The 22,977-nt window shown below is 47.5% G+C and overlaps 1 protein-coding gene across 4 annotated transcripts in view; it reads right to left on the minus strand.

Annotated features, from left to right (window-relative positions):
• Positions 1-22,977, minus strand: part of NCAM1 (neural cell adhesion molecule 1) — a 297,885-nt gene that overhangs the window by 57,718 nt on the left and 217,190 nt on the right. For all 4 annotated transcript variants that reach the window (XM_021696579.2, XM_021696578.1, XM_021696577.1 and 1 more), the window contains exons 2-6: positions 4,903-4,977; positions 3,011-3,229; positions 1,827-1,970; positions 1,293-1,430; positions 41-158 (exon numbers count right to left, since the gene is read on the minus strand). In XM_021696579.2, coding sequence (XP_021552254.1) covers positions 41-158; positions 1,293-1,430; positions 1,827-1,970; positions 3,011-3,229; positions 4,903-4,977 — 694 coding nt within the window. The remainder of the gene's footprint in view (positions 1-40; positions 159-1,292; positions 1,431-1,826; positions 1,971-3,010; positions 3,230-4,902; positions 4,978-22,977) is intronic.

Here is a 22,977-nt window from a genome sequence, read left to right on the forward strand (position 1 = left end):
TCCACAAGTCCATGATAAAAGGCACGAGCCAGTTTCTTACTTTGTCCAGCTCATGGTGGGCTCTGGGAAGCCTTTGGCATCGCACACCAGGGTGACGGACTGGCCGAGGTTGGCGGTGGCATTCACGATGCTCTGCCTGGCCTGGACAGTGGGCGGCACTGAAGGAAAGAAGAGCTGTCAGGGGGGGTTGTGAAAACCTAGAGGAACCCAGTAGCCTGGAGAGGAGGCACTTCCAGGGGACCTCAGGTCAGAGGGTCACGGCCACGAGGTCAAGAGTTCTAGGCAGCTGCAAAGTTAGTATAAGGGATCTAAATTCCAATGTGTCCTAAATAATTACTCCAAACTGAATAAGTCACCCACAAACATGCATCAGTGTTTTTCAACAATACAAAGTATCATTATATGTAATACATAATATTGTTTTTTAATAACATAGCTTTAAAAGCTACATTAATAGGTCTTATTCCTTTTAAAATAGGATTCAGCTTATAGTAGCTATTTATCATGATGTATTTTTTCAATTAATGCATATTAATCTTATAACTACCATGGTAAGTAGAACTTAACATCCAAAAGGGGGTTCTTGATTCTGGGAAAAGTTGAAAATGCCTGTTCTCGGTGGTTAGATGGTTAATACCAATTGAAAATGCACCAGCTCACTGAGTGACATTTCTCTGGGACTGTCAAAAATAGCCCTGTGCACAAACAGTTTTTAACAAAGGAATGAGAGGGGGAGAATTTGGCAAAAAATATATATCAATAGCCAAAACAATTCAACCACGATTTACTTATTTTCTTAGTACTGACATTATAATTTCCTGTAAACATCTTGTAAATGTCAGATCGATTCCACGGGTGTGTTTATGTGACACATTGCAGATTAAGATTAATAAGCCCGTGGCCCTGATTCTGACTATTCTGAGGACTGAATTGATTATAATATTTTCTTTGAACATTGAACCAAGGGACTAATCTCACAATTATGGTAACCTCAAGGACAAGGAAGGATGAATAAGTATTAGAAAGCATGGCGAAAAGTTTCTAGTGCTGTAAGACAATGAAGGACATTCAAGAATTGCAGTAGAAGTCCTCCGAGTTGAGGGAGACCCAAAAGGCAAGTGTATTAAGAAAAAAGAAAACAAGCCAGAGGCTCTACCGGGAGGGGGGATTCACTTTAGATAGATGCTTGTGTCAGGATGGGATTTATTTAACAGACCAAAGAGGAAGTTCTGGAGGATTTGGGGGACCCAGGCGGTACTAATGGAGAGAGCAGGAAGAACGGATCTCCTCACCGTTCACAATGACCTGAATGTCCTTGAAGTTGATCTCCCCCCGTGCCAGGATCCTGCCCTCGCAGCGATAAGTGCCCTCATCTGTTTTCTTGATGTCCCGGATCTGCAGGTAGTTGTTGGACAGGACTATGAATCGGACTAGAAGAGACAAGAGGTGGGTTCATCCAAGGGTCAGTCAGAGAATTCTGGTATCTGCAGGGAGGTTGCAGGGCCCTTCCTCTTCCCTAGCGGCAATCTTCTGGGGCTGGGGGGAGGTGGCTTTACACCGAAATCAAGACATGTGGCCCTGGCACTGACAGAGAGCCAAGAGCAAAAGTCTACTGGAAATTTATCTTTTTCTTTGGAGACAAGGTCAAGTGCCTGAATGTACAAGCTCTGGGTAGTCACGCATTCAGGACCTGGAACACGCACAGGGCTGTGGGACACTGGGATCTGAGGTTGGGTTGAAATGCCTCGGAGGGTGGCTGAGGTGGAAACCCTAAGGGACCCTGTGGCTTGGGGGTTAGGGCAGCCGCCAGGGAATTCAGGCCTCACCATCTTTCGTCAGGATGACATCTCGGCCTTTGTGCTTCCAGATGATGGTGGGGGGTAGGGAGCTGACCACATCACACACGATCACAGCATCTTCCCCCTCCCTGAACTCTTGCGGGGTTGGTGCATTCTTGAACATGAGCTTCTCTGGAAAATGAGCAAGAGAAGAATGAGGGAAAACAGCTGGTTGCCCCACACAGACCCCCTTTTGCGAGAGCCATACTGCTTGGATTCAAGCTGTGGGCAGCTCTCAACCCATATCTTCAGTGGCCCAAGAGAGGGTCCCACCCCATCCTTGGCCAAGATGCCCGGCAAAGCAGCTGGTTTAAGTAGGGGAATGTGGCGTCAATGTTTGGCAGTCAATGTCTATTCACTGAGTGCTAAATTTATCATACTTTGTGTGGAAAAGGATCTATGGAGGTAAAGGAGTCTCTTTACCAAGTGTCCCTTGCCCTGTGGGATGGTGCCAATGAAGCACAAAGCAAGGTGCAATGAATTGGTACAACACCTAGTCTACAATGATTGGTCATCAGTCTCCCACTGTGTGTGACACCCCAAACCCAGCTTTCCTAGAGCAGAGAACATTTTGAAGAACACAACAGAAGAAAGGCAGCCTTAATGGGATTAAATACTATGGCAATCAATACTGTTCCATTAGCTGTCACCCACCATTACACTGGCCAATGAGACAGATGCATGATAACAAGGTAATGAGATGCCACCTCCAGCCTGGATTTCACTGACAATGGGAACTGCCTGCTCTGAGTGGCCCAGAGTGTTCAGATAATAATCCCCCATACCCCACCGAGCCTTTGGACTCCATTAGCAGCAGGGGAGAGTGAAATAAAAGGGGACACGTGAATTGTACGATAGCCAGCCAGTACCTGGAGAAGGGAAGGGGCACCCTTAGCAGCCCTCTGGGAACTGTGTGATTTGAATTTAGAGAATGGAGGCCAGAGGGAGGCAGCTGGGACCCACGTGACCCAGGGCTGTGAGTTCTGAGTTGGCCCAGGATCATTTAAGAACATACTGGAGCTCTTAGCTCAGTTCAGAAAAGACTCAGAGAGTGGGAAGGAGGAAGGCCTCAGGGAGCCCTTGGCTGCCATCCCACTCTGCCTGCTACCCACGCGTCTTCCTAGCCAAAGGAGAGGACCGGGAGTAGGGAAGAAGATGGAGGAGGCGCTTACGGAAGATCTTCACGTTGACCGTGGCCTCTGACTCACTGCCGCTCTCATCAGTGACCACACACTTGTAAATGCCGGCGTCATCAATGTTGGCATTGTAGATGGTGAGCGTGGAGGAAGAGTCGTCGTTCCACACCACGGAGATCCGCTGCTGGTTTGGGGTGAGCTTCTCTCCGTTAGGGGAGAACCAGGAGATGTCTTTATCTTTGGCATCTCCTGCCACTGAAGAGGAAGAAATAATTTTCAAATCGTGGGAGTTGAAAAGACAGAGTCCCCTCCAGGGTGACTGTGGGTACTCAGCAGCAGCTACCGAACAAGAGGTCATCGGGCCCAATGACCGGGGAGGGAGAGCATTCATGCAGAGGACGTGACACCGCCTTCCCCTGGCTTCTGTGCTTCATTGTGATGCACAAAACACCACTCACAGTGACGGGAAAGAACTCGATGACCCCTCGTGAGTATGCCTATCCTTAGTGAGGGACGAGGAGAGGTATTTGCTGAGGACCTACTGTGTGCCAGGCTCTAAGAGAGGAGCTCCAGCCTCATAGAAGAGGGGGCAGAGGGGATTCATGTCTAGGATCTGAGCTCAAGGGCCTGGCGCATCTGAGCCAACTAGTCAGCCTGTTCTTGAGGGCTCAGACTGTGGTCTCCAGAGAGGAGGAGGAGACACCAGCTAGTCTAGGAGTGTGGATTCCAACCAATTTTATTCTAGCGTCTGCTGGCCCAAACTGGCTCGACTGTCATTTCAGCACCCCGTCTCAGATAGACAGATTCATCTCCTTCAATCCTGCAAAGAAGATAGCCAGAATCACCCATGCGTCCTTTTCCCGGGGCACCGAGGAGGGGCAGATGCCGCTGCTGAGTGGTCTCAGACACTGTGCGGGAACAAGGGCTCTTGGCTCCGGCGGCCACGGCGGCGCCCTGCCTCTCTGCACGGCGCCCCTCCCCGGGCCACACCACCCAGCCCTGCACAGATGCTTAGTATGGAAATGAAGCCGTCCTCCTTTCAGGGCCCATCATGTTTTCAATAAATATCGCTATTTGCAAGATGTGCTGTGGGCTCCACGGCTGTGTCTCCAGATCGTTTAAATTGCTGTAATGAAGGCAAAGCTGGAGTGAACACATCCGGCGGCCACAAGGCACCTCACCCAACGCAAATCATGACTGCATTTAAAGGCCCCTCCCTGCCAAAAGCTGCTTGCTAAATGTCATGGTTTACACCTAGCTCAGCTCAACTTCCCTGGTTCTTCCATGATCTGAATCCCAGTCCTGTCACATTCGGAGAATCCAAAGCCTAATTGGAAGCTTCTCCTCCACAGGACGTTTCCTGATGTTATCTGAGCTGTGGAAATGGGGCAAATTTTCTAAACAAAAAACAAGGGCACCAGGTCTGACAAACCCCAGAACTCTGGTGGGGGGCAATGGGACAGAATATCGGTATTCACAACAGACCTGGAAAACCCGGGACCCACATTTTCACGGCACAAGAGACAGCGGTGCTCAGTTTCCTTTCCGGCAAGTTTCAGACCTTCCTGGATTTCTGTGTCCTGGGAGATTCTAAGAAGTAAGCCTTGCGCTGACCCCCTGAAGCATGGTTTCTGAGGCAGCACTGTTCTCCCGCGTCACCCACAGAACTCCGGCTGGGTACAGAGCAGGGGACCCGGGTGATTCACTATTTTGGGAATTGTGCTAACTTTCCTCAGGAAATCCCTAGATCTCCTCCATCACCACGCAGAAGCCCAGATGACACATCTCACTGTGCTGGGGAAGCCTTTGTGAGGGGAAGGAAGAGGCCTAAGAGCTTCGCTGGCCCTCTGGTCCCGAACACCCGGGCCAACTGGCTACTGCTCTGCTGGCGGCCTTTCCTTAAATGCAGTGAGGCACAGGGCACTTGCCTTGGCATAAGAAGAACTTGGATTCTCCGACGCTGATTTCTCCTTGGCTGGGGACGATATCCACCTGCAGAGAAACTGGAAAAGACAACGTCCGGTTGAAACACACATTAGGATTTTTGAGAAGGGAACCCAGAGCTTCCATTCAAAAATGGGGTCTCCCTGCTCACGTTAGGAAAGAGTGAAGGGAGGATGTGGTCTGGGTTGAGAACCTGTCACCACCAAAGAATCCATGGTTCCCGTGCCGAAGCCAGGAATGGACACGGTCCGGATCCTTCCCTGTGGAACGGCTATCCCCTATCAGACAGCGCGGGGTCCCCTGGGAGATTGGGGGTGACCCCCCCCACTCTACATGTTTCTGACCTCTTGAGAAGGCCATGGTCCTGCTCCAGACAGCAGCACCTCTGGGATTCACAGAAATAACAGATCAGTTACTTCTGGAAATCAGCCTAAAGCGTCCCCATGGCTGTGTGACGAGGGACCCTCCAGTTTCCCATGTCTCCGTGCTTCATGACTGTGGGGGATTCACTGTGACGATCCAGATGGATCTGGAAGCAGGGGATGCCAGATGCTCACCTTGCCTCGTGACTAGGGGACCCCACCCCTCTTTCCATAAGGGGAGACAGCGTGCAGCATCATCACTCCAACTAGTCGGGTGCCCTCCTGGCAGGCTGTAGCCTGTATCTCCTGGCTACTTGTGCTGAATTTCTATTTGACGATCCCCATGCTCTGTCATTCCTCTCCACTGATAAGGCAAAATACATTGCACTGGATCCCACAGATTGCCGTATTCCTTCGGTCCCTCGTATATTGCTCGGAGCAGATAACTCTTCCTCATGAAAATATAGCGTTAGGGCAGGGAAAAAAATGCTTTTATCCATTTGGATTCAACTTCCTTTGCCTCCCCTCCTCTTAGGTAAAGTAAATCGGAAAGCTAAAAGCTAATGGACATTTGGTTCAACGCATGTAGCTTCTTCAAGTGGATATGGATATGGAGGAGGGACTGGGACTCAAGAGGCCGGGTAATAGAGACTCAGCGAGCCCTTCCTTCGAACGGCCATTTTCTCTGCACCGCAGAACGGAGGGCCTGCTGGTTGCCATGGAGACGGACGTGCAGGCAGAGCCACTGTCGTCTCAGTCTGTGCTCCCGTGATGAAGGGACCGCGGTGCACTCAGCAGAGCAGAGGGATCAAAGGACCTGCACGGGGCTGGCCAGGCGAGCGTGGGGAGCACCAGGCTACCAGGGGCGCGGCCTTGCTTGCCACCTACAACAGACAAAGCAGACCGCCGAGAAGCAGCGGAGGCAGGGGAGAGGTGGGTGGCCTGGTGGAGAAAGGAACTGCGGGAGGAAGGAGGGAGGGCGCAGAGTGAGGAATCAGGCACAGAGTTCAGGCCCGGGGAAGATGCTGAGTGCTCCACCGTGAGAACAGGAGGGGGGCACTCAGACGTCCAAATGCTGGTTTGGAAGAAATACCGTAGTAATCCGGGGGCAGCCAGCCACTCCCTCACTGGGTTTACTGCCGATGACTCATCCCCGGCCCAGGACTGAACTCTCACAGAGAGCAACGAAATGCTACGCAGCACACGGAGCTGCGAGGGCACCTGACCCTGTGTAGGTGTCTCTAGCTGTGGTGTTTCCACCGCTTTCCTCTGGCCCGAGTAGGTGCGCTCAGCTCCAAACTGAGGGAGCCAGAAGGAGTCAACCAGCACCATGTTGCACCTGCTTATTTTCCAGGTGAGAAAGAGCGATAAAGTGACTTCGCTAAGGTCACCTCTATTTAGGGCCAGGGTGGTGGTGGCCGTAGAGCCCAGGCCCCCCCGGCTCCCAGGGAAGTGTTCTTTCCACAGTGCTGCCTCTGTGGGTAGGGGACAAAAAGTTTCCATTCATCCGGTTTGACGAACAGTCTGGAGAATGTGAGGAACGACCCTCAGATGCACCCTCCCCTAACAGAACAAAGCTGATTTTGGGGGCACGGGGCCTGACGGAGAGGGCCGCAGGCCAGCGCCATCCATCGCAAGGCCAACCAAGACCTTTCCATTCTGTCCACGGCTCGCATTCCACGGAATGATGGCCCATGAAGGCCCAGGAGCTGTGCCTATGGCATCCATCACCTACGTAATGGTCCTTTCTGGAGTTTACTGGGGCATTCTTTAGAGAATTAGAGGCATATTTCTGCCTGAAAGGTTCACTGGCCCATATGCTAAACATTAGCTGCCAGCTTCAACATATGGATCCTGTTATTCTCACAGAGCCCTTACTGCTTTGAGAAGGATATTCTTATCCCAAGTGAAAAAACAGCCTTCATCTTTTCAGCTCTTTTCAAACAGAACATGACTCTCCGGGGGCCAGAGAACATGGCTAGGCTCAAGAGTTTCATACCCAAATGTGGCCAGTATCCTTCTCTGGGCCATGGAGAGCAATCAGAAACAAGAATTTCAAAGGAATTCCCAGCTTAAGCAGATCCCACGCACACATTCATCATCACAGAAGTTTTTTAAAGAAGACATAGCCACTTAGACTCCCGGCACACATGGAAAAGATAGTATGATTCCTCCTTCAAAGCACCAGAGTCAAAGCCGGGCCAGAGGAACCCCAGACTCTCTGAAAGTCAACACTTGGATGTCTTTGACTGTAGCACAATGGCTGATTATTCTTCCCCAAATGCTGAACCTTGAATTATTAGGTTTAATAATGGCAAGTGGAAATCCTGCTCTACTCTCCAAACTCTGTCCCTCTGCTTCATGTTGCCCCATCCTCCTACTCTATTAGACCTTTCACTGTTTGCAATAAAAATTCCTACCTCAACTTTTGCCTTTCTCTAGTTGCACATATAAGTGAAATTTCCTAACCAGGCATAACTCATACCTTTAAAGAAACCTAGGAAAACCCTTCTCCCAGAAAAAGTATCTCAACTCTTGCTTTGCACAAATGCTCTGCAAGAAGGCCATGCGTTATCCTACTCCATCCTAGATGCATCCAGAGATAGACGCTTACATGCATGGGTGTTTGGATCTGAAGGGCCATCATCCCCCATGGCCCCCTACAGCTAGATCACACGTTCCGGTTTACAAAACATACTCTGTTCCTTTGTCTGATGCTCACAACAGTTTGGAGACATAAGAAGGCCCACCTTATTGTCTCCATCCTATACAAGAGAATATTAATGCTCAGAGAAGCAAAATAACTAGCCAAGGGCGACTCAGCTAATGAGCAGTTAAGATTCAAAGTCATCTGATTCTAAGACTCCAGCTATTCCCTCTATACCCCAAAACTACCATTAACCTTTGGTTGGCTGTCTCATAGGCTCATTATGACCTAGTATTTAGCATTTGCTCTCTTGCCAAATCATGGGCTAGAAAGAGCAGAGTGTACAAACATCTTACAGTCAAGTTGCTGACTTCCTTTCTACTCTGGTTGATTCTAACTGGCCTCCTCGCCCACAGATGATCATAGCATTGTAACTCCTATTTCACAGATGGGGAGGTGGAGGCTCGGGGCCATAAGTAGTAGAAATGGTGGAGTCCAGACTCCAACCCAGGCTGGATAGAGTCGAAAGCTGCAGGTATTTCTCCTATATTCTTTGATCCCTTGTGAGCAGACAGGAAAAGGGTTCTCTTAAGAACAGAATGATCCCCCCGCCCCCCTCCCCCCCCCCCCCATCTGATTTTAAAAGTAAAATAAACTTGCGGGAGATTTGTACATTTTCAAATGTGTTTCCTGTTTAAATGTTTTTTAAAAACCGATGCTATGTCCAAAAAGAGGCAAACTTGTTTGGCAAACAGCTTCAGATGTAGAGAGAAGTTTGGGGACTCTCAACTTTCTAGCAGAAGCAAGAGAATTTCCTTTAGTTGCTAAAGGAAAGTGAATTCGGATTTCAGTTCATAAAACATGCTAAGGCACTTATCAGGAGAGGTGGAAATCTTACCAAAGCAAAGCAACAGAGAAAAATTATTCTGATTTCAAGAAGGAGACCACAGATTTCACTTGAGTCAGCAACTTCTTGCTGTAGTTTGATTTTTACTGGTTTTCTTTTCAGATTCTAATGTGCTTAACAAGGTAGGGGCTGACAGCAGAATGTAAACCCAGGTCTTTCCCGTGGCTAATTGAAAATATTTTCTTGTTAAATGGTGATAAAGATGCTGATCGCTGAGGAAGACGGACTGCAGGTATGCAGCAGGCCAGAGCCAAGGTAAGAAGACGTCCCCGTCACCAATTTAAGAGAAGAGTGAACAACAGAGGATTAATGTGATCAGTAACTATGCACCAGGTAAGGGAATTTTCTAGAACCTATGTAATAACAGCTAAGAATTTTTGAAAAAGGCATTTTTTGAAAAAGGCATCAAAGTGTCACTTATGAATTTATTTTGTTAGCTATTATTCTAGAAATGAACCTTGAATATCACCATACTTAACCACTTCCATGGAGAGTTGTTTTTTATTTTTCAACTATAACTAATACTAAATCTCTTTCATGTGACCATACCTATTGGAAAGCCAGACATCTGGACCAAGAGTGTAACAACTGAGGGGCCCCCACTTGCTTCTGGCAGTTTGCTCTCCTTATTAGCAAAGTACTTGAGGGTAACTTCACTACTAAACCAGCCAAACTCAATGAAAGTAAAGCCAAAACCAAGATGGCAGTACTGGAGAATGGCTGAGGCCCAGGGCTCTGGACCAGACTGTTGAGTGTGAATCTTAGCTGTGCCACTTACTGTGTGATCTTGCCATGTATTTTAACCTCTCGGTGCCTCTGTTTTCTTATCTGTAAAATGGGGACAAACAGAACCCTCTTCATAGGGCTGTTGGAAAGACAAAATGAATTCATATATGTGAAGCACTTAGAATAGCGTCTGGCACATACTAACCATTTTATGCTTGCTGTGTATTATTATTCTTCATAAATCTTTATTTACAACCCTTCCCAAAGAAATTATTTTGATCACGGTTTTTGAGGGAAGCAATGTTTCTCTTTATGGTTTAAGATAAAGTAACCTTCACGAACGATCCAATTGGTCAGGTGGCCCAATTCCACTCTCTACACTAATTTAGGAAATTCTACTTGCCAGTCACAACTTTATTGGTATACAAGATGACGGAATTCAATCAAAGGCAAAAAACAGTAAGGCAGGTGCTCTAGACAAACCACTTCACCTTGGCCTGTTTTCTCATCTGTAAAACGGAGATGATGGTAAGACTGCCTCTGTGTGGCTGGACTGTCATGATAATTAAATGTCAGGAGAGAGCCATAGTTAAGAAGTCAGGGTCTGGAGTCAGAGAGGCCTGGGCCCAAATCCCGGCTTGGACACCAAGCAACTCGAGAATCTCTGAGCCAATTTGCCACATTTGTAAATGAACACAACAATCCTATTTATCTCATAGGCATGTTGAGATGATTTAGAAAAGTAATGTATGAAAAGTACCAAACACCAGCTTAGGCTTTGGTTTTTTAAATGGTGGTACATATATGACAGCATTTTGAACTCACACACACACACCCCGCAAACAAACAAAATTCCCCATAATGCTTGTAGTGAGAATAAGATAACAGGGACCTCTTACGACTACTTGTACACACAGACACCTATTACAGCATACGTGTGTGTGTTCACATCTATGTGTACATATGGTGCATCCGCTGTGAGCCTAGATAAACGTGTGTGTGTAGAATAATGCAACTAATCAGATTGCTACTGTGGCAGGAAGCAGCTAGACATAGGTAAATTCATCTCATTTTGGGAGAGAAAAACAAATCAACAATTAGTAATGACGAAGGAGTCTCGCCCGTACTTGACACGTGAGTCCTGTAATTCTGGCTGGAGGTACTGCTCATAGCAGCTGAGCAGAGGAAGAAAATGAGGTAGGCTGTTTCACTTTCAAATATTAACCCAAAAGTTAAATGTCATTTTAAAGGAACTGTAAAATACGTGTTCTCAGAGATTTTGGCTTCAGGGTCTGTATAATGTCATCACAAAGGCAGACCATATTCTAACTGCCACTGGAAGCATCCTCATTGCTTAAAGCTGGCTCATAGTAGCAACTGAAACCATCTAGAAGCCATGCTTAGGGCTGCTCCGTTGGGGCCTCATCTATGGAAGTGCTGAAAATTCTAATTCCCATCTAAACCTAAACATCAGAAGTCTTCTAGATAGGGTTCCCAGGCCAACTAAGTTTATAACCAAACCCTTGGGAAGCCCTCTGTGGGAAGCACCCACAGGAGCTGGACCCCCGGCATCCCCCAGAATGCCAGCCAGCCTAGCGAGTGAAGGAAGCCCTTCAGAAAGCTGTGGTCTTTCCTGGTTGAGAACGCCAGCACACAGCAGATGGGTCAGAGCAGAATTCAAGACTGGAAGAGGAAGGAAAGATGAGGTGGTGGAAGGTTCATTCTCCATTAGAATTCATTCTCCATTAGAATGGAGAAACCAAAGCTCCCTGTGTCAAGATAAAGCCATATGCATACGTTGCAGACTTATGCAGACACTGTTAAACCAAATTCACTTGAAGGAGATGTGGGGTGCATATAACAGACAGGTTTCCAAAGTCTTTCATTTTAATAAAACCTCCAAAACTGGGTAATGTTTCCTTACAAAACCCATGCAATAAATAGTCCCGGTGAAAATTCTCTTTAGCATCCTCAAGTCCCATGGCTCTTCCAAAGTGATGGGGGGAGGTGTGGAGAAGGTGAATATGGCTGTAGAATTCTTCAGTTTTCCATGTCATATGATACTATCATAGAACTTATGATAAGGAATAAAAAGTCCTGAGCATCCCTGCACAACCGAAGCCTCCGTGATTAATCTGATATCCCATTACCCGGGACATTCTATCCTACGGAATTCTGGTAGCCAAACAGCAAAATCACTTGCCAGAAGCAGGAGGCTCTATTTCTTAGCATCATACATCATATGAGCTCCTGGGAACCAGGACTAATTGGGTGCCGTCTCTGTTTCATGGGACTGGCTTCATGTCAGAACACAGAGCCAAGGCATGTAACGGTTTCAGTTCTCTTGGCCTCCCCAGTTCCCTGGGTCAAATTAGCATTTTTGTTAGGTCTGATCAAATGGTTTACTTTTATAGAAAGAAAGAAGTCAGCGGTTTTAAGCCATCACTGCTGTCCCCACAAACCACCTAGCAGCTAGAAGTCTTGACTAAAGTCACATCCTGGTGTCCTATGCTCCTGGTTAGAGAGCAAGAAGATGGACATGTTGGTTTAATCTGCTCAGAAGTAACAGATTCATGCTGGTGCCCAGGCCCTCACTCCCACCTCCAATCCCCATCCCCAAGAAAGCCCACGGTTCTTATTGGGAGCTCTCTGGAGCATTCTTTAATGGGTAGTGGGAAGAAATGACTCAGTGGGATACTAAGCAGGCCAAGATGGACCCAAACAATTTCCACACCACGCCCACAGATCAGACACAGGGGAGAAGCCTGCCTGGCTCTGATAAAAAGATGCTTGTTTATTTTTTGTTTGCTTATTTTAGAAGAAGGTCATAAAGGAAGGAGATGCATTGAAGAATTTACTATGTATGTTTTTTTTCTCCAAAGCAGCAAAAAGTCAAAAGTATACTTGTAGAGTCTCAAAAGGGCCAGATTCCAGATGAGGAGTGAAATCCTTTCCTAGTGGGCATTAGCCTGGTCTCACCCAGTCCATAAGGGGTGGAAGCGGGAATGTTCCACGGCCCCTCGCATTGGGGAGCACGCAGCTGAAGGCAGGCGTGTGTGCCAAGGGGTGGCAAACGCAGGTCTAGTTACACTGTGACTTCTCAGTCTTCCACTACATTGGATTCATGGCCAGAACCGTAAAGCTGTTAGTAACAAAGGAGAGTAGAGCCAGAGAGGACCGGATGCATCATCTGCAACCCCTTCCTTTTACAGATGGGACACTCCGGTGGTGGCCGCCCAGGGTCCCTGCTGCGGACCTGTGGTGTTGGCCCCACGTGCTGACTCCCGCCCCAAGGCCCTTCTTGCTTTTGTGTCTTATTTCCTCTGTGTGTCCTCAGTAGCTATTTTACCTGCTTTGCCCTAGGCTCACCTCTGTCCCAAAAGAGCAGGTGTCATCAAGTAAGAGAATTGCTCTATTAAAGTGCAGTTAAGAAAGCCGGACAAATGGCAGGTGCTCTGCCAGTTCTGTCCCAAGCCAATTAAAATGCCCGCTTACTTCCAACACCGCGGTCACTTTTTCACAGAAGCTCAGCTTCCCCGCTTCCTTTTCTGGCTGCCCTTCCTGTTGTTGGCCTTTTTTCAGGCCAGCACTTTGCATGAAGCTGACTTACTGAAGTGCTGGGCAAGGACGCAAATAGGTTTTTGGAACTCAGCTAAGGTTCTCCAGATGAACAACATAAAATCTATCAATCTGCCTCAAGAACCCAGGCCTTCTTAATAAATTGCTGCACGCGATCTGATTGTGTCCAGGATGCCCCGACAATGTTTCCTTAGGTCTGCTCTCCTGAAATGCTGCCTTCACAAAATGACTCACCTAACTTCTTTTCTTCCAGCTGTAAAAACGTACTTTGATAAAAGGAGAATTGTTCCTCTCCCACCCAATACTTTTGCCAACATGGCAAGAAGTTGGAATTATATGTTCTAATATTTGTCCAGCTGTTGTTTGCAGATGTTGTATTCTTTACACCCAGAAAATAGAAATTTGGAGAATGCTAGCGTGCAACTTCATCCTGAGAATTTCAAATCCTGCCCGTGTCTTTCAAAAATGTCCTTATGTGTTTGTAGCTTTAAGCACATCTGGGCTATTGAAGATACAAAGGCTTATAATCTCTCAAACAACCAATGCAAAGAGTTGTTAAATTTGGTTTCGGTCATGTGAAAAATTCACACTCTCAAGGATATATATAAATATATAGTAATTATTATGTGTCAGTCACCCTACTAAGCACTTTATTGAATTCGTGTAAGCCTCATAACAATCCTATGAGATAGGTAATTTTATTATCCTATGGGACAAACAAAGAAGCCGAGAACTGAGAGGGTAAGTCACTGGCCCAAGGTCACAAAGCCAGTAAGAGGTAGAGCCAAGAGCTGAACCCATGCAGATCTGGCTCCATGATCCTTGATCTTAAGTATGTATTACTTAGTCTCAATTAAAGTCAACTTTCATGGAAAAGGAGCTGATTTTGTGCTGGATGAGCTAAGCACATAAGCAGAGAAAAATACTATTGACTCTAGATATACTCCACTCAGACCCTGGGATACAGTGATTCTGAAGGGGGGCTGGAAAGAGGTTCCTTGAATTCTGGGCCCACCAGCCACAGCAGCCTCCCTATTCTAGCCCTACCTTCATCTCCAGACTGAATTCTCTCTGCCCTCCCACCCCCTCCCCCATGGGCCTGGCTTTCATGCCCACCTGTAGCTCTCCTCTGTTGTCACTACGTGCTCAGCATTGGTGGTGGCCATCAACAGGATCAGGCCAGAGGCTGTGAGTTGGATCTTCCCATCTATAGGTTACTCCCGATCCCCCAATTTGGATTCTGGATAAGCCATATCATCCCTTACTAAAATGTTAATATTAAAATTGTTCTTTGGTGATACACAAATCGTGGCTGAGTCTTTGCTCCTCTGTAGGGCGTGCATCTGAAATCGATTATTCATGGATCTGGTCATCTGGCACTCTCTCAGAGAATCATTCCCCTTAAGAGGCCATCTGTAGAGCATCCATAGTAAAGAGATTCCTATGAGAGGCCACAATCTTTCCTACTGGGTGGAGAACCCATTCCCTACTCCCTCAGCCACCATCACCCCCAACCAGATGGTGCCTGGCCTCTTACATGACACATAAAACCGCATTACACAATATTTTAAAAGGGAGAGAGCAGAGGAAAACTGAGCCATTTAAGTAATAATAATTTTACAAATAGTATATCCATGAATCTGGAAAATAATCATATTGTTTTCCTGAGTTAGCAACAAATGAGAAAGTGCTCACTGGCACCACTATATAGGGTAAGAGCTGAAATGCCCTTTCTAGCTCTATGTCTTATCAGGAACTGAGAGCTGAGAACAGCCCGGGGAGAGGGGTGGAGAGGGGAGAGGAGTAGGGGCTGCAGGAGATTGTGGCCATGTGGTGGTCCCGGCACATCTGAAGTACATCTCCATTCTGAGACTGTGGTATTCTAACTGCCAACCTTATGTTCCATCCATCCATAGAATTACCCATAACATTATTTTCTGAGTCTCGGTTAAAAGTCCTTTGGCTACACTTACACCTCCTTCTTGTCTCTGCACAGCATGATTTCAGGGACCCAGAAGAGCCCCAGAAGTGTTCCTCCAGCCCCAGGCTGCTTATCGACCTTCCTTCCTTCATTCTTGGTACTTCTGCCTTATGATTTGTATGCCTAATAACAGCAAGGGCCTCTGGTTGTACTCTAGGTTGCTATCAGTCTTTTCAAGTTATAATGAATCAAAGATTTGGGTAGAATTTGTTAGGAGGGCTGGGGAGACTGGGAAAAAAACAACCCAATGCGTAATGTTACACTCATCTCGATAGCTGGGACCTCCTCCATGTGCTAATCATGCTCCTTCCCCCCCCCCCCCCCCAATACTGCTGCAACCCTAAAGAACTGCTAAGAAATCATAAAGTTAAATATGTAATGAGATTCTTATGACAGCCTTTATAGTTTTTTTTGTTTGGGTTTTGTTTTTGTAGCAAGTTTTTATTTAAGCAACCACTATGAAATTTTTTCATTATTCACTTAGGCTCCTTCCCTCCCCCAATCCAAACCCAACTGTCCTTGACACTCTCACTTTGCTTTATCCAATAGGCAGGAGAACCTTTGAATCCCAGTCTTTGAAATCAAAGACAGAAACATTAAAGAGGGTCCCCCCCATGGCACCCATGTCATCATGGACTTTGATGTTCAAGGACCAAAATGAGTGGGATCCCAAGGAGCCAATTCAAAGGTCAGGGGCAGATACAAGGCTCACTCATGAAAAACAAACACAACCAAACTCATCTGTTGGTGGCAGAATCTTCTTTTAGGAAGGATTTCACGGAGGCAATGCTTCTTAACTTCTTCGTCAAGGTGACAAACTCTAGTTATGAGCCACTTTAAAACCAAGTAATTAAACTTTCTTACACCTGGATCCTCATCTCAAAAAGAAGGAACACCTGCCAAGAGACACATTCTCTTTTTAGGGGAGGTTTCTGGAAAACCTCCTCTGAACTTCAGGAGACCAGACCCCCTTTCCTGGCAATGGGAGTTCACGGGGGCCACAGTGATGCTGCCGACACTTCCAGCACCCAGTCTACGTAGGGACTTGGGCGGGACATGGGGAGGAAACACACACACACACTCCTTCACCCTGTCTTCCTGGACAGTGAATTCTCCTCCAGGAACTAACTTCTGAACTTTCAAAATGGTGTAGGGTCACAGTGCCCAAGAACTGAGGTCACTGGTCAGTGAGTTTTCCTTCTTTAAAAATAGAATCAGCCCCAACAGTAGCTAAACTTGGGAGCGCAGTAACTAGCTTCTACTCCAAAATGCAATGATAGCTATAAAACCCAGAAGCCCTAAGACTACAGGCGACCTGGTTATCTTTAAGTGAGTGGAGCTCCCATGGGATAAGGTTGTTTCATGTTAAATTTTAGGTCTCTTCTATCCCCATAAGAAACCCCACCCCCCAAACCACACTGCACAGCCATCCCAATGCAGCCAGCCGGGGCCACAGGTCAGTCATGAGTCACGCATCTGTCTGCTAGCAGGCTGACTATGCTGTCCTAGGGGTAACTCAGCAGGACTCTTTGAAGATTTTATTTATTTATTTGACAGAGAGAGACACAGCGAGAGAGGGAACACAAGCAGGGGGAGTGGGAGAGCGAGAAGCAGGCTTCCCGCCGAGCAGGGAGCCTGATGTGGGGCTCGATCCCAGGACCCTGGGATCATGACCTAAGCTGAAGGCAGACGCTTAACGACTGAGCCACCCAGGCGCCCCTCAGCAGGACTCTTTGAAGCATGGATTGTGACAGGATGGGCTACTCACGTTACTCAGGCTGGGATCTCCCCTATAGGCCTGTCTTTTGTCTAAGGGAGTCCCTGCTCTTATTCTCCTTTGGTCACCTCCCTCTCCGCCCCACTCACTACAATCTCAGGGTCAGCCTTCTACATACTTCCATAAGACAGACAGACATAGTCCTACTCTCCCAACAAAAATAGCAACAAACTTCGCCCAAGAGGAAAAAGCACTGACACATATGAATATATACCCCCCGGCCAAGCATTAAATCTTATTTTGTAACAAGGCAAGCTGCCTTTATTTCTATAAACAAGTCATAGCTGTCAGCCTCACTAGTGGCCTTTAAAGATGGCAGTATCTTATAGAAAGCTATTAAACAGTGACAGCCTGACAACCAAGTCTACAAACAGGCTGCAATTGGTTGAGTAAATGCCTAGAGAGGAAAGAGTGCATGATCCCAGGAGGGCTCCTTAACTCCCTTGGGGGCAGCGGATCTGCCTCCAAATTTCATCCTGCTCTCTGAGGGCGTAAGCAATGACTCTCTTTTCCAAACTTTTCCATTGAGGGGTCTGCACCTAGATTTGCATTTCACGGAGCATTTCTCATGGAGTCCATTCAGACAAGATGACACCTTTTGGATCACCTACCTAGATATTTCCAACGCACATACACCCTAAGACCCACCCCCCCCCAGTCTGAACAATGGCCGTCTCAAACATCACTGGACTGTGAGTTATGTGCCTGCTTCCTAGGTAAGGAGAGGTGATGATAAAACTCAAGGTTTCCCCTGGAACTTCTCAGTAGGTTATAAAGCTGAAAAACAAAACAAAACAAAACAAAACAAAAACACTGCAAACACAAACTACCACATCAAAGACTTCTTGACCTCTCTGAGCTGCCCTTTTCCCCCGACCCCTTGGAGCACGGCTATTTTTGACCAAATGACCAAAAATGAGCCCCAGTCTTAGGTTGGCCCTCCTCTTGGACCAAGATTCTTCTGTAATGTCACAAAAGAGAATGGCCCTGAGACCAAAATTGCAGTCTAGAAGGAAAATGCATCAGGGTAAGGAGAAGGTACTAAGTGGATGGCACATTCGTGCAGTATGAAAGCTCCCTATATGCTAATTCCGTGGCTTCTCACAGCCTTCAGAAACCACCAACTGTGACATCAGCTTCACACCCAAGCTATGTGTGAACAGCCTCTTCCTTCCTGTTGGGTGCCGTAGACTGAGGCTATTGCTGGGACCTTCCATGAGACCTCGACTATCTAGGGGCAAAGTTGGCCCAGACTTGACTGAATGGAGCGTAGTCTCCAAAAAAGTGACACTTCCGGATTCTTTCTTCCATGGAAAATCAACCAGGACCATGGAAGGACTGATCTGGGGGCTACTTCCTGGTCTTCACTGTCAAGGATCACCTGCGGCCTTTATGGCTTCCATGGGTGTAACAGGAAGGGAATCGGGGCTGAAGAGGTATGAAGGCCAGTCCCTGCTCCGTGCCTCCACGGTGATTACCTGCACCTCCACCACAGCATCTCAGTGTCACAGGGTAATGTATTAACACCTGTTCAGCGACTGACCTCTGTAAAGACGAGCCTGTGCATCCCCGATGCTCAGCACAGTGCTCTGCACGTAGTCTGCTCTTAAAGTTTTGTCCTGAATTAACCAGAGGATCCTGTTTTGACTCTTGTTTTCTGAGGTTCACTCTAGCACAATGGTGGGACTGTGCGTGGGATGCAGGGGTCCAAGCCCTGGAACCATAGGTCAACCTGGGTAAGAAGTATCTGGAGAGCTTATGAAAGCAGATTTCCTTGCTGCACCCTTGGAGACTCTGATTCAGTACCTCTGCAACAGGGGTCCTGGGACTCTAATTTTGAAATGTTCCTCCAGTGGTTCCAATATGCAGCCAAGTCAGGGATCCCTGGCCTAGCCGGGGTAATGGATGCACTGCAAACAGTATCAAACTCATTGAAACGCTTCCAGCCCTTGCCCCCAAGGTTTTTATTTTTACCATCATTCTTATGTTGCCCTGGTACTTTGCCCCTCGTGGCATGAAATGATGGAGCACAGCTCTGCAGAAACTCCTCTTTCACGTACTGGTGTTCAGGTCTGTGACATGAGCGCATCAGCAAAGTCTAACCCAAACACATGAACATATCATGTTTTGTTAAAAGCAGATATGCCCTGAATTAACCAATGGGTAAGACCGAATGCACAGCAAGTTACATCTAGGTACCACTGCCCCCAGCACACCTTCTGGCCTCCCTGGCCCATCCCACCCAGGGGAACTCATGTGCTGCAAACGGAAAGTCTTGGCAAGTGTCAGCTGGTCAGTTCAGCAATCTTTCTCTTGCTTTGTTCAGTGGGTCAGCCTGTCATGTTCCCTGTGTAAGCCTCATTTAAAGCTCCCACAGATAAATGTGCTGGTTACTAAGTGGTTGTGGTGTAAGAAATCTATTCTGGACCCTTGGCCCAGATCCTCATTAACCGTAACAGGAAGGAAAGGCAATCACAAGCAGGAGGCACGACGCACTCCCCTCCTCAAATGAGACTTCACGGCTCTGAAATAAAAAGGCTTCGGAAATCGTGAATTAGCCATAAATCATAAAATAAGATGAATTACCACTATATCTAGTATCTTCACAATGGCAGTTAGAAAGGACACCGAGCACTAAATGTGAGTCCTTTAGCCCAGAAGGTTTTCTGGTCGGTGGTAAAAGGAACTACCTGCCTCTTACCTTTATTCTGTTTTACTGACACATTTCAAACTTCTGCATTAAGCAGGATTCTCGATCCCCTGCTGAAGCTGATAAAAGAAAACTTCCAATTGTTTCAAATAATTCGTAGCTGAATTCATCTTGCTTTGAAGGCTACAGGGTCCCAAGGACAAATGTTCCTCTCATATGTAAACATTATTTATTCTTAATATCTCTATGCTTGCTCATTGATTTTTTTCCCCCTCCCCACAACACAGGCCTCGCTGTAAAGGAAAAAGCCATTTGGTGATTCATTAGTTCTTCCCTGAGTGTGGAAATTCATAACCATTACATGCCCACAGGTGCCTTTCCATCTAAGTTATAGATCTTTCTGACCATTCAGTGTGGATCTCTATGTCTTATACACTCCCTACAAATTGCCTACAGGTAGGAAATAGAGAAGAAAGTATAGAAATACATTTTCCTATAAATTCTTTTGTCTCCTCTATTTAAAACTATCAAGATAAATGGAAGTTACCTAGACAACTGTGTGAGCACAGGTCGCTGTCCTGAGGACTCGGATCCACAGGACCCCAAAGAATGTGCTGTACACCGTATGGGGACCTCACCTGTTTTTCATATGGCTGATGCACATCAGTGCAAACACGCAACTTCTGGCTGGCTAAATAATTTGTAGCTGTAAGTGTCTTGGTCTTAAATTTAGAAATCGATAACATTATTTAAGGGATGACTTGAGTAATAAATTGGAGGAAAAGAGGGAAGAAGAGAATCACACCAAGCGGCTAGACATAAGCTACCAAGAGCGAGGTCAGGTAGCTTCTGTAATTTCAAAGCATCTCTTACTTGGCTTTATACCCAGCAGGTTCCAATAAATGCTCTTCACCGCCTGACAGCAACCTTCCTTTCATGTATGTTTCATCTCCTGGTAAGCTACGTGGTTAAAAAAATGTATTTTAAAATTGTTTTCAATGGAAATGCATGGGTCAGTTCCTAAGAGTGAGGTTGTGAGGTGCCGGAGAAAGAGGATCCTGCACCCACATGGCAGGAGACCCGGATTCTGGTGCTAATCGCCTCATCTGCGTGGTGGCACTGGTGCCCCGGCAATAAAAATTAGGATAAAAGCAGAGGCAGAGGGTGGCCAAGTGGGAAAAACAGATGAAAAGGAACCAGAAAACCAGGCTCTTGTTCAGGCCTTGCCCCGAGGATACACCCACAGGGTCTGAGGCAAGTCCCTTCCCCTGGCCAGGGCCCACTTTAGTCATTCAGAAAGGAAGGGGCTGGACTGATTTTTGAGGTCCATTCTACCTTTATAGTCACATGACTGGGGTCAACTTGGCAATTCATCAAAAGGGTTCCCGATCTTCCCATCTTCCTGCCAAGGCTGGCTTGTCCCAGTCCTGCCAGGTGGGGTGGGGCGGCTTCAACCTGCAGGCAAAACCCCACTTAGTTCCGAGCCAATCCTCACGGGCCCTGGCAGCTCATCCGAAATCCCAGAGCCCCTGGGCAGGAGGTGTAAACTGTTGCTACAGTTAGCCTGGGGTCCTGGCGTGCCTGGAAGGTGCTGACCTCTTGCCAGCCCTCTCCCATGCTGGGGCCCGGGTCCCTAGATTCAGCTACTGGCTGATGTCCTGGTCTAAATCAGACAGATGACCCAGCACACAATGCTGCCACCCAGTGGGTGGGGACTCCACCCCCTGTCCAAGCTCCTGAGGCTGCTGCCCCCATTGCCAGACACTCCCAGGCCCTTCTCCCATCAGAGATGGCAGTGCTGTCCGCACCGCAGAGTGGTGGTGAGGAACAAGGGAATGGCACGCAGAACACCTACTATGTACTAAGCACTCTACAAATGATAATCACCATTGCTGATTATCATAATCCAAGGCAGAAAAAAAGCAAGTGCCTGACAGCTGTTCATTAACTGTGGGAGAGCCCAGAATAGCGGTGTCAGAGCCGGCCCAATGGGTGATCCCCTTCCTGCTCCTCTCGCCTGGTGGGCATGGGGAGCACAGGAAGCGGAGCCTGCTGTGCTTCTCCGAGGCATCTGCATTTGTCCCTGGATGTACTGCTATCTGGTAGGAGAGTGAGTTAGAGAAAGACAGAACAAGACAGACTATTCTTCTCTCAAGGCTTTCACTCCGCTTGGGGCGCAGTCAGAAAGCTTGAGGTTTCTTCAAGTGTTAAGCAATCCCTATGGACTTAAGAGAAGAGATATGAATAACTCCGAGGACAGTAAGCTATGTTTTGCCAAATAACATCATTACAACAGGGCTATAAGGAAACCAGGGAGCTAGAAAGAAACTGCTGGCTCCATTTATCTTTGTTTCTTCTTCTTCTTGGCTTTAGGCAGTCGCAAGCCACTTCGACATGTGTGTTCCGGATATACCTCTGGGGCCCATTTCAGGGAATACTTTTTGAAGTGAAAGTGGCTAAGTGGTCTCATTCAAGGAATTTTTAAACTCTGGAGGCTAGTTTGTCAAAAATGGAGTGGACTCCCTCATCTGATCTCAGGTGGCCACCTGTCACGGTAACCAAGGGAAAGAATCAGAGGGGCTGGACCGGCCAAGTGCTGCCAGGACCCTGCTTCTGAGGCCCAGTCCTGTTTCTGGCAAGGAGAGGGAAGGCCCTCCGATTAGAATCACATGGTAAGCCCTTTCCTAAGGAAATTCTGCTGTATCACTATAGGCCTATTCACACTCAAGGCAGGTACTCGGGCCTCAGAACCCACGCTTGCCAACGCTAGCCAGTCTCAATCCCACCAAACAGAGCCCGTGTGGGATGTCGCTCAGACTTAGGCAGTGGGTGAGCGGGCAGCTCAGGGCTGTGAGGCTGACAGTGTCCAAGACGCTGCCTGGGGCTCTCCAACTCCGCACACGCTCACAGCACGTCTCGCAAATCCCTCCAAGCTGATTCTCTCAGCCTGGACGGTAGGAACTCGTCTCTACAGCATTCGTGAGACTGGGAAAATGGCAAAGAAGTGCCGGCAGAGGAATCTGCAGGGCTATTCCAGACCATGGACATTTTTATCCATGTTTGAAACTATACCGAGTAGTAAAGAGAAACTGCAACATGAATGAGGCCCCCATTCCAGACACAACACTCACATCAGCATCCAAGTGCTCAACTTTGGGCCAGACATTTTACATACCAGTACTGAGCCTGCATACTCCCTGATCGAGGGACTGAACCTCTATGGGAGCCTACTGTTACCCACTGTACAGATGAGGACGCTGAGGCTGAGACAGGCTAACTGGCCCAGCATCACACAGCTGATAGCTGGGGAGCTGGGATTTGAGAACTCAGGGCTGTTCTGCTCCCAAGTGCATTCTCTTTCACCATGATGCTTCCAGTGACGTAGAAGAGAGAAGGGGTAGACAGGAGAAAGCAAACTTAAAGTGCTACA

This window comes from Neomonachus schauinslandi, chromosome 11 (assembly GCF_002201575.2).
Source record: "Neomonachus schauinslandi chromosome 11, ASM220157v2, whole genome shotgun sequence".
Lineage (NCBI taxonomy): Eukaryota > Metazoa > Chordata > Mammalia > Carnivora > Phocidae > Neomonachus > Neomonachus schauinslandi.